The 12,210-nt window shown below is 55.1% G+C and overlaps 1 protein-coding gene across 2 annotated transcripts in view; it reads right to left on the reverse strand.

The window, feature by feature from the left end:
- Positions 1-11,420, reverse strand: part of TACC1 (transforming acidic coiled-coil containing protein 1) — a 28,047-nt gene extending 16,627 nt beyond the window's left edge. Inside the window, exons 1-3 of one of the 2 annotated variants that reach the window (XM_066567454.1) lie at positions 11,211-11,420; positions 10,452-10,564; positions 265-1,189 (exon numbers count right to left, since the gene is read on the reverse strand). In XM_066567454.1, coding sequence (XP_066423551.1) covers positions 265-1,189; positions 10,452-10,564; positions 11,211-11,383 — 1,211 coding nt within the window. In that variant the 5' untranslated portion in view covers positions 11,384-11,420. The remainder of the gene's footprint in view (positions 1-264; positions 1,190-10,451; positions 10,565-11,210) is intronic. The other variant, XM_066567455.1, reaches the window with a different exon arrangement.
- Positions 11,421-12,210: the final 790 nt, after the last annotated feature.

Raw genomic sequence — 12,210 nt, forward strand, 5'->3', positions numbered from 1 at the left:
CATCCTCCATTATCATCACCATCACCACCTCCATCACCATCATCACCACCTCCATCACCACTTCCTTCATCACCTCCCTATGACCACCTCCATCATCATCACCTCCATCACCACCACTACAACCATCACGTCCTCCATTATCATCACCATCACCACCTCCATCACCACCTCCATCACCACCTCCATCACCACCACCAGTGCAGCTCTGCCTGCCCATGGGGAGCACAGGGGGGCTGCAGCCCCAGCTCTGGCATTGGCACTCACGTTATCAGGCGTGACTTGGGCTTCTTGGGGGAGTCTCTGCCTTTCAGGGCCTCGTCCTGCAGCTCCAGAGTCTGAGATTCCAGGATTTCATTGAGGCTGTTGTCTGCAGTGGAGCAGGAGTCAGGGTCACTGTTGGCAAGAGTCTTGGTGGGCTTGAATGGATCCATGGAGTCAAAGTTACTGGGGTCAAACTGGTAAGAGCCCTTGGGGAGAACTGGTGAATTTTGCAGTACAGAGCTGCCACTGAGAGAGCTGAGGCCGGGAGCCAGCTGGGAGGAGCCCCAGGGTGGCTCTGTGGGACCCCTCTCTGCATCCTCAGCTGCTCTCTTGGGGGACTCTCTGTGTCTCCTGGGTGTCAGCTTGCTGGCTGGGATCCTGCTGCCCCTCCTGGGTGAAGCTGGCTTGGCCTCCACGCTCTCCTTGGCCTCTGTAGAATCAGCCCCAGGTTTCAGGAGCTGCCCTGGGGCCTCCAGAGCTGGGTCTGCCCCCAGCTCCCCGGGCTGGGGGAGGCGTTGTGGGGCTGCTGGGGCAGAGCTCTGCAGCTGGCAGGGGCTCACACTCCTCTCGTGCTGCTCAAGCTGGGTCTCCTCTGTGGCTTCATCTGTTTTCCTCCCCAGTGTTTTCCCTTTCCCGAGCTGCTCCTGGCCCAGGGCATCATCAGCCCTCAGCTCCAGCAGCCCCGTGCCAGTGTCCCCTGCTGGCATGGTGGCAGTGCCCACATGGGGCACAGGCTCCCCAGCAGAGTGGCCAGGGTCAGCCTGGCAGCCCAGGGGCTGCATCAGGGGTGAGTTGTCAGGGTCAGTTTTAGCATCCAAGCTGGCTGTAGGGGCTCCAATCTCTGGCTGAGCCTCATCTTTGGGGAGCTTCCCAGGCGAGCTGTCCCAGCGGGCTTCCCCTACCAGCAGGTCACCATGGCCACCTGGCTCTGGAAAGAGAAAAGGAGATGGTTAAAGCCTGACCTGTGTGACAGGGGCTGTTCACAGGGGTTCTTGGATTGGGGAAGAGATGAGGATGTGACTCTGTGTTTCAGAAGGATTGATTTATTATTTTATGATATATATTATATTAAAACTATACTAAAAGAAGAAAGGATTTCATCAGAGGGCTAGCTAAGAATAGAATAGGAAAGAATGATGACAAAGGTTTGTGGCTCGGACAGAGAGTCTGAGCCAGCTGGACTGTGATTGGCCATTAATGAGAAACAACCACATGAGCCCAATCCCAGATGCACCTGTTGCATTCCACAGCAGCAGATAACCATTGGTTACATTTTGTTCCTGAGGCCTCTCAGCTTCTCAGGAGGAAAAACCCTAAGGAAAGGATTTTCCATAAAAGATGCCTGCGACAACCTGCAGTGCACTCCCCTCCAGAGGGCTTTCTGTTCCCTCCCCACAGCTGCTCTAGGGTTGGATTTTATGGGGGATTCACTGACCCACAGCTCAGCTTCCCTCCTGCCACACCACAAGGGAGTCACTGCTCGCTTGGGCAGAGTTAAAAATCAGTGAGAAGAGTTCAGGGATGCACAGCACGAGACAGCAGCACAAAATGTGAGCCAGCAGGGCCCGGGGAGGAGGGAATGGGAAGGTGCACTCAGTGAAGGAGCAGAGTCTGGCTGCAGGAGGGATCTGGGGGCTGCAGGGCTGGACGCTCCTGCCTGCAGCAGGCAGGGGAAGCTGCCCCGCACCAGCTGCTCTCCACCTGCACAAACCCTGCTGTAGTCACACCAGGCTCTCCACACTGCTGTCAGCGTCCTCTAATGACAAATCCTGATCCATGACTTAATCTCCAATCCTTTCCCCTCAATCCTTTTACTGTTTAATCTTTTCTTTGACATCAAGGGATGGGAAAGATCCTTTATCTACTCAGGCACCCTGAAAGCTGCACCCACTGAGCACCCAGAGCCAGGCTTGTGGTGCAGCTGTGCCAAGGCACAAGAGGAAAACATCTGGTGCTTTTCCTGCACCTCAACCAGGCACAATTGCACAGATTCCTGGGAGAAAAATCCTCAAGACAGGATGCTGGGATGCCCAGCACCCATCAGGGAGTGCTTGGTACCTGCAGCCCTCACAGGCACCTTTTGGGGAGACACCACCAGGCCCTCCAAGGGCAAAACAGAACCAATGCTCTTCCTAAACCAAACTGGTTTAATGTGGTGGTGTTTGCAGGGGTCCCAGGACAAGGGAGGAGATGAGAATCTGACTCCATGTTTCAGAAGGCTGATTTATTATATATGACATATATAATTATATGTCATATATATATACATATATATAATATATGACATATATAATTATATTATATGACATTTTAATATATGTCATATATATATGATTTATAATATATGACATATATTATTTAAATAATATAAATATTATATTATTTAAGACTATATTATTTTATGATATATATTATATACTAAAACCATACTAAAAGAATAGAAGAAAGGATTTCATCAGAAGGGTAGCAAGGAAAAGAAAGAATGATAATAAAATCTTGTGACTGCCCAGAGTCTGACACAGCTGGATTGTGATTGGCCATTAATTAAAAACAACCACATGAGACCAATCCCAGATGCACCTGTTGCATTCCACAGCAGCAGATAACCATTGGTTACAGTTTGTTCCTGAGGCCTCTCAGCTTCTCAGGAGAAAAGATCCCAGCAAAAGGATTTTTCATAAAAGATGTTCGTGACAGTTTGAAAACCTGGCTGGGAGGAGCAGCCTGGGTGATGAAGAGCTTGCACCAGGGGAATCTGTCTGTCCCTGCCCCAGCCCTGCCCTGGAACAGAGGTGAGAGTCACCTCCAGCATCCCCCCTGTTTGGCAGGGGGACAGCAACCACCTGCTCCCACAGACCCGCACCCCTGAGCACCCAGGAGAGCTTTTTCCTGTTGGGAAGGATGAGAGTTTGACAGGAAAGTCTCACAGATTTGTGTGCTTGGCAGAAAGATTTTTGAATGTAGAGTCTGATGAAGGAATAGAGATGGAAGCAAGTTTTGATATGGAAGAAAAGAATTGCTGAGCCAGCCTCACTGGATAACCAAGGAGCAAAGGGTGTGTGAGTTAGAAGGGGTTTTATGGCTTAGAGCAAAGGATAAACCCACCCCAAACAAGAAGATGTTTTTACCAAGCAGGGAGAGAGCACAGGCAAACAAGGCAGCAAATGTGGCAAATAGAAAAAAGGTCTCAGAATTTTCCACTGCAAGAAAACTGAAAAACAACTTCCAGCTTAAACTGTAATGTACTGACTGTGAGTGACTGGAGAACAGTAACATGGATATGGTAATTACAGGAGTTATGATAGGCTGTAGATAAAAGTTAAGGTGTAGATTGGTTCTACTGTATGAAGATGCTCAGCAAAGGAAAGTAAATAATGCATTGTATCCAAAAGAAAAGTAAATAATGCATTGTAACCAAAAGAAAAGTATAGAATGCATTGTAACCTAAACCAAAGGGTGTCCAGGCCTGCCTGCAGCTGGAGCTGACAGCTGTGGGCACAGCTCTGTCACCCACCACCCTGGACTGCTGTAACCTCTTGGATGGAATAAACTGCATTTTGGATAGAATAAACTGCATTTTGGATAGAATAAACTGCATTTTGGAGAGCCACCTGGAGTCCCACATCCCTCATTTCGGCTCTTACATTTTCCTATCACCAGGCATTTGCAACCAGCTCATGTGTGCTGGTAACAGAGCCAGGCTGGCAGAGGAACAGGGAATCAGGCAAATATCTGATCCCAGGACTGATCCAGGACATGGAGCCAACAATCCTGACTCAGTTGATGGCTCGTGGTTGGCGTAATTGATCCCCAGGATGCTAAAAGCCATGAAAATGAATCATGAGGGTCTGTGTGCTCCCTGAGACTGCAAAAATGCTTCCTCTGACTGCAAAAAAAAAAAGCTCCCTCCAAGTAGACCTTGCCTTGATGCCCCAGAAAATGCATCAGTAAACACAAATGCAGTGGATGAGTACTTGGAGTGCAGCCAGGGAACAGTCTGAGGCAGCGCCTGGCAGGCCTTCCCATCATTAGAAACCAGGAAAACCTCCTTAACAGACCCCAAAGAAAACTTTATTACACTTGCTGTGCTGCTCAGCTGTTTGAAGCCTTCCTGAGACAGCCCTGAATAGAAGAACAGACTTCAAAGTCAGGGCAAAAGGACTATTTAAGTGCATTTTGCCTTCCCAGCAGAAGGTTTGGCAGCTGCTGTTCTCACAGACGTGAGCCCATCCTGGTTTCTAACCCAAGCAATGAGTAATTACTCCTTGAATACCAAGCAGCCAGCACACAAACTGCCTCTCCACGCCGTGGTAACTCCAGGGTGGGGAGGAAAGGAGCGTGCGGCCATAGCTCAGAACGGTTTTCCCACAAAAAGCAGAAGAAGCACCCAGCCAGCTTCTCCAGTTCTGTGATTCCCTCATTTTCTGCACCCAGGAGTGCTCATCCCCTCCCACAGCCAGCCTGAGAGCTGAGGAACTGGGCCATACTGGGAGGCAGGAGGTGCAGGCTCAGCTGCTGGTTTTGGAAATCTTTTGCAGCAGAAATGTCCCTCCTCAAGCTCAGGAGGGGCTGGGTTTCCCCTCGTTCCTCTCCCCCTCTACATTTCTACTGATTCCAACAGCAGCAGGAACAATTACACAGGATGCAGAGAGCACAAGCCCCATCCTTGGGGGCTCCCACAGCTGCCCAGCCCTGGCAAAAAACCTCAGTGCAGCCCTGGCTCTCCCCAGGGAGCCCTCCCCAAGCCCAGCACGGTGCCTGCAGCTCTCCCTGCTCCTCCTGAGCTCTCCCTGCTCCTCCTGCAGCTCTCCCCCATTCCCATTCCCATCCCCAGCCCTGCAGCTCTCCCTGCTCCTCCTGAGCTCTCCCTGCTCCTCCTGCAGCTCTCCCCCATTCCCATTCCCATCCCCAGCCCTGCAGCTCTCCCTGCTCCTCCTGAGCTCTCCCTGCTCCTCCTGCAGCTCTCCCTGCTCCTCCTGCAGCTCTCCCCCAGCCCCATTCTCATCCCCATTCCCATCCCCAGCCCCATTCCCAGCCCTGCAGCTCTCCCTGCTCCTCCTGAATGCTCTCTGCTCTTCCTGCAGCTCTCCCTGCTCCTCCTGAGCTCTCCCTGCTCCTCCTGAGCTCTCCCTGCTCCTCCTGCAGCTCTCTCTGCTCTTGCTGAGCTCTCCCCCATTCCCATCCCCTGCCCTGCAGCTCTCCCTGCTCCTCCTGCAGCTCTCCCCCAGCCCCATTTTCATCCCCATTCCCATCCCCAGCCCCATTCCCAGCCCTCCTGAGCTCTCCCTGCTCCTCCTGAGCACTCCCCCATCCCCAGCCCCATTCCTGCAGCTCTCCCTGCAGCTCTCCCCCAACCCCATTCTCATCCCCATTCCCAGCCCTGCAGCTCTCTCTGCTCCTCCTGAGCTCTCCTCCATCCCCATTCCCAGCCCCATCCCCATCCCCTGCCCTGCAGCTCTCCCTGCTCCTCCTGAGCTCTCCCTGCTCCTCCTGAATGCTCTCTGCTCCTCCTGAGCTCTCCCTGCTCCTCCTGAATGCTCTCTGCTCCTCCTGAGCTCTCCCTGCTCCTCCTGAATGCTCTCTGCTCCTCCTGCAGCTCTCCCTGCTCCTCCTGCAGCTCTCCCTGCTCCACCTGAATGCTCTCTGCTCCTCCTGAGCTCTCCCTGCTCCTCCTGAATGCTCTCTGCTCCTCCTGAGCTCTCCCTGCTCCTCCTGAATGCTCTCTGCTCCTCCTGAGCTCTCCCTGCTCCTCCGGCAGCTCTCCCTGCTCCTCCTGCAGCTCTCCCTGCTCCTCCTGAATGCTCTCTGCTCCTCCTGAGCTCTCCCTGCTCCTCCTGAATGCTCTCTGCTCCTCCTGAGCTCTCCCTGCTCCTCCTGAATGCTCCCTGCTCCTCCTGAGCTCTCCCTGCTCCTCCTGAGCTCTCCCTGCTCCTCCTGCGCTCTCCCCCAGCCCCAGCCCCAGGCAGTCACGTTGTGAGCAGCCCTGCTGGCTCCGCACGTACTCCCTTGGCTCGTGGCTCCTGCCAGGGAAACCAGCTTGTCCCCAACTCCTGCAGCTGTCCCCCAGCCCTGTCACTGCTCAAATCCTCCTTCTGGGCCAAATCTGGGCTGAGCAGCCCAGGAGAAGGAGGGCTGGCAGGCACGGACCACACACAGCTCTGCCCCTTCCAGAGCATCCCAAATAGGTGACCCTGAGGTGGCCCATCCTGTGGGATTCACATTATTTTGGAAAAAAAATCCCTTTGCTCAGGATTTTTCTCCTGGGAAACTGAGAAGCCTCAGAAAAAAACAAAACAAAACAAAAACAAAACAAAAAAAACCACCCAAAACCAGTAATTATCTGATTTGCTTCTCCTGTGTTTTACTCCTTTAGAATGTGTTTGGAGATTGTTTACCAACAAGTATTGTTTCATTAAATTTCTAGTCTGAGTGTTTTGACTCTTTGGCCAATCAGGGCCAAGCTGTGTCAGGGCTCTGGAAAGAATCACGAGTTTTCATTATTATCTTTTTAACCTTCTGTCTGTATCCTTTCTGTATTCTTCAGTATAGTTTAGTATAATATTCTATAATATCATATCATATCCTAATAAATTAGCCTTCTAAAAACATAGAGTCAAATTCATCATTTGTTGCTATGATATCTTCTGAAAAATCCCTTTGCCAGGATTTTTCTGCTGAGAAGCCTCAGAGGAAAAGAAAAACAATGATTATCTGCTGCTGTGGAATGCAACAGGTGCATCTGGGATTGGGCTCATGTGGTTGTTTCTAATTAATGGCCAATCACAGCCCAGCTGGCTCAGACTCTCTGGTCAGTCACAAAATTTTGTGATTATTCCTTTCTATTCCTTTCAAGCCTTCTGATGAAATCCTTTCTTCAATTCTTTTAGTATAGTTTCAATATACCATTTTCTTTTAATATAATATATATCATAAAATAATAAATCAGCCTCCTGAAACATGGAATCAAGATTCCCATCTCTTCCCTCATCCTGGGACCCCTGTGAACACCACCACAAAAATCATTCCTTCCTTTGTCTAAGGAAAACCCAAATACAATCCTGCCCCACTTCTTGCACTGCACCCTGTCAGTTCTGGACAGTTCAGAGCCTGGCACACACAGACCCCAGGCTCTGCCCCAAACACAGCACAGGACAAGCTGGATCTCACCCACAGCCCTGTCCTGGCTGTGCTCAGGCTGCAAACCTGCTCCACACCCAGCTGAGTACCTGCAGGGGATGCTACAAAGTGAAAACAGAGATTTTTTTTTTTTTTTTTTTTTTTTACTTTCTAAAGAAAAGCAGGCAGGGCAGTCTGGCACCGCAGTAACAGACGCGTTGTGCCTCTGCATTATAATTGCTCTGCTTGTCTTCCTCGGGCTGAAATTAAACACAAACACCGACTTAAACAGCTTTCCAACATGCCATCCCTCAAACCAGCCAGGAGAACTCGGCAGCAAAGGCTCAGAGCCCTTTCCATCCCACAGGCAGCAACCCCTGTGCCAGAACAGCCCCTCTGCTCTCCGGGCCCTGGGCTCAGCTGTGAGTCACACACTTCCCATCCCAGCACAGGATATCTGCCCCACACGCCCAGCTCAGCCCCACCACTGCTTTCTGTCGGTGTTCAACAGCCGTTGATCTATTTTTAAATCCATTCTGTTAAGAATTAGCATCAGAGGGAGGATGCTGCTAACGCACCGGAAAACACGTGCCCTGCATCAGGGCAGCTCCCAGCTCTGATGGCTCCAGATCTGCTGCTTCTGCTCATTTCCTTGTGCAAAACATCTACTGGCAGATGACTGCAGATAACTCCAATACCTACTTTTCCTTGTGCAAAATATCTCCTGGCAGATGACTGCAGATAACTCCAGCAAGAATGGGGTAGAATTAATCCCACCAGCCGAGACCACAAGAAGAAACTGAGTGGGCACAAACCCTCACTGCAGCTCCCTCCAGGGCTGAATTTTTGTCCCCAAGGACAGGGTTTAACACAGCCAGGTCACCCCTTGACTGTGCATGGAGCAGCCAGCCCTGGAGTGCAAAATATCTACTGGCAGATGACTCCAGCAAGAATGGGGTAGAATTAATCCCAGCATCTGAGACCACAAGAAGAAACTGAGCGATCCTGAGTGGGCACAAACCCTCACTGCAGCCCCCTCCAGGGCTGAATTTTTGTCCCCAAGGACAGGGTTTAACACAGCCAGGTCACCTCCTGGCTGTGCATGGAGCAGCCAGCCCCGGAGTCACAGCTTGTGTCATTCCTCACTCTATTTATTCCCAAGGCAGGGTGAGACTGCAAATACACGGCAGACAGTGCCTGTCCCTCAAGGCCGGGGGTGCAGTGCCTGCCCCCAGGTGCAGCCCTGGCACTGCCCCAAACAGCCCAGCAGGGCCAGCAGGGAGCAGCTCCTGGTGCTGCCAAGCAGCCATTTCAGGGATTGCATCCCTGCCACTGCTGCAACCGAGCTGCAGCCAGACCCAAGGGCTGCTGTGCAGCAGCAGAATGCAAAGATGAGGCCTTAGCACAGGGATTGCACTGGTGGTGTGACAGCCCAGAGTGCCTCTGCACACTGCAAAGCCACCCACAGCCAGAGAATCCCTTCTCTCCACCATTCCAGACAACCTGAACAGGCACAGCCAGAGGCAGGGGCAGGGAAGGGCACCACAGTTTGGCTCTGCTGGCCCCAACATGCCACTCTCTGCCAGCCAGCACAGAAAAAAAACAGCTTTTGCTGGAGATCATGCCCCTGTCTGCAGAACACTGGGAGCTTTGTGTGCAGGAGCAGATACTCCCTCACTGCTGAGCAGGAGCTGCTCATCCCAGGACAAGGGGCACAGGCACACAGGGGGACAGTGACACCCTGAAATGATCTTCCTACCTGCCAGGAAAGCCTTTATCTCTCCCCCCCTTTCCCAGGCATTATCCCCAAAGTAAAGATGCCTCTATCATCCCTTCTTAAAAGGATTATTCCAAGAGCTGTGATTACTGGAAGCACGAACAGAGCACTCCCAACACCACAGCAGACAAACTGGAGTTTTCCACAGGGATGGATGAGCAGCCAAAGCAGAACAACACCACAGGAGATGGAGAGCCACAGCATCCTGTGCCTGGGCTCCTGCACAGAAGGACCCACGGTCTGGACCAAGCCCATGTGCTTTGAAATCAGCCCCACACAAAGTTCCCAGCTGCTGCTGCTGCTGCCAGCATTGAAGGAAAGCACAACGTTGCACATCACACACCAGGGTCTGCAGCACTGAGAGGGCAGGGAATGCTCAGCATGGCCTGTCCAGGACTGCCTGAGCCACCACAAATTCCCCCGTGCCTTGCAGAGGCTCCTGCAGGGCACCCCAGGGCTCACAAAGAGCCTGGCACTGCCCAGCCACCCTGCCCTGCTGAGAGCACATGCAAGGCGAGCTCTCCTCCCTGCCCTGCCCTGAAAACCTCCTGTGGGCTGTTGCAGCTTCAAAGCTTCCTCCCAGCAGCACAAAACCAGAGAAAAACACCAAGATCAGCCACGGACACCAGCACAAACCCCTGAAGAGGAGCGAATGGAGACAGTGGGGCCTCACAAGGCCATGGGCTAATGGGGAGCCACACTCAGGGGAGCAGAGGAGGTGTGGGACATAGGGATAAACCTGCAAAACAGCTCAGGACCCACCAGCAAGGGAAACCCCACGCAGTTAGAGCAGATCCCCTGCAATTTCTCAAAAAATGGGGTTTAGCAGCATTGAGCTCTTGCATCTTTAACAGTGAGGACAGCTGGCACCCAACGGCAAGGAAAAATGGCCTGTGCAATGAAATCCCTTCCACTGACCAGCCTGGGGGACACAGACCTGGCATTTTTGTCACTGCTGTGCAGGAGCCAGGGGTGAGGGACACATGAGCAAGGTCCCACCAGCCAGCAGCAGCCAGGGCAGCCCCCAGGCTGCAGAGGAAGTGTCAGAGGAACGTTATTTAACTGATAAAATAATTCAACAGCACCCCAGGACTCCTCCCAGTCAGCCCAGCACAGCTCTTTGTGGGGCGCCCAGCCCAGCCCTGGCATTTGAACTGTCCAGGCCATCAACCACCAAAAGTGTGCCAGGCATTACTCAAAGTCAGGGAATTTTACTCCTTGACCCCACCCTGCCTTTCTGCCACCAGAGCAGAGCACCAAGAGCAGAAGGTGGCACTCTTTAGAGCTGATTCTTTACCTTGGCTCCCGGCCTCAGGCTCTGGCGATCCCGGGAGCTCACAGAACTCCTTGACTGGCGAGCAGGCCGGCGTTTCTGCTTCGGGGGTCTCAAAATTATCAGTGGAGTCCGAGCTGCCGAAGGGGAGGGGGGGAAGGAAAAGAGTGAGGAATTGCTGCTTTCAAGGCTACCTCTGAAATCCTCCAGGGCGCCCACACGTCCAGCCAGGCCCCAGGCTGGCCGCGGGCATCCCCTCGCTCCTGTCCAGCGGGACACGCTGGCAAAGGGAAAAGGGAGAGCAGGTGAAACATCAGCGGCAGCAGCGCCCTGCGCACCCCAGCCCTGCCGGGGGCTTTCAGCCGGGTCTGAGCACACAGCACGGGCCTCCAAGGACACGCAGCGAGCCCGGCTGCTCCGGCATCCTCCGGGGAGCGGCTCCGGGCCCCCCAACCCCCGGCTGCTCCGGCATCCTCCGGGGAGCGGCTCCGGGCCCCCCAACCCCCGGCATCCTCCGGGGAGCGGCTCCGGGCCCCCCAACCCCCGGCTGCTCCGGCATCCTCCGGGGAGCGGCTCCGGGCCCCCCAACCCCCGGCATCCTCCGGGGAGCGGCTCCGGGCCCCCCAACCCCCGGCTGCTCCGGCATCCTCCGGGGAGCGGCTCCCGGCCCCCCAGCCCCCGGTGCGGTGCGGGATCCCCGGCAGCCAAGCAGCGAGCGGGGAGCGGATGGGGACAGGGCCGGGGAGGACGCGCAGGGAAGGGAAAGGGCCATGGGTGACTTGCCTGAAGCCAAGGGCCGAGCCCCCCGCCGGCGGGTCCTGCTCCTCCTCATCATCATCATCATCCTCCTCGCCAGCACCGTCACCCTCCTCGGGGCTGCCCCCGCCCCGCACCGCCGACCATGTCCAGCGGGCCCACTGCACCGGCGAGAGGATCTGCCAGGCGCTGAACGCCATCGGCCCCGCTCCGCGCCCGCTCCGCTCCCCGCCGGGCTCACTGCGGCCGCGCCGCCCCCATCGCGCCCCGCTCCGCTCGGGCCGCCCGCCCCCGCACCGCGCTACCGCCGGCGGGGAGCGCCCGCCCCGGGGAGGGGCCGAGCCGAACCCCCCAGCGCCTCCCGGAGCCCCCGCAGCGGGGACGGACACGGGGATGGACGCGGAGATGGACGCGGGGCTCCCCCGCCCCGGGGAGGGGCTGACCCCGAACCCCCCCAACGCCTCCCGCAGCCCCCGCAGCGAGAATGGACCCAGGGATGGACGCGAGGACGGACCCGAGAATGGACACGGGGCTCTCCCGCTCCGGGGAGGGGGTGACCCCGAACCCCCCCCAACGCCTCCCGCAGCGGGGATGGACCCAGGGATGGACCCAGGGATGGACGCGGGGCTCCCCGGCTTGCCCCCCCTCTCCACCCTCCCGCTGTTTTTTCCTTCCTATGCGAGCTCCCAAATCGGCCAATTTCTGCCCAAATGTGGGGTCGGGGCACGTCGCTGTCACCCCTCGCCTGCGCTGCCTTCCCTCCCCTCCCCGCCACAGGGAGCCCCTCTGTGAGAGGGCAGGGAACGGTGAAACCCAATCCCCGGCAGTTTATCCCGCATCGATTTGGTTGCACCTGTGCTAAAAGAGATTCTTTCCACTCTGGACGTGCCCGAGAAGACCCCACATGGGTGGGGAAGTGCCGTGGGGGGTGGGCAGCGCCCAGGAATCCTCATTCCCCAAGGAATCCTCATTCCCCCCAGGAATCCTCGGTCCCCCAAGGAAAGGGGGGTTCCCCAGAGCTGAGGAG

Source organism: Molothrus aeneus, chromosome 29 (genome assembly GCF_037042795.1).
Source record: "Molothrus aeneus isolate 106 chromosome 29, BPBGC_Maene_1.0, whole genome shotgun sequence".
Classification (NCBI taxonomy): Eukaryota; Metazoa; Chordata; class Aves; order Passeriformes; family Icteridae; genus Molothrus; species Molothrus aeneus.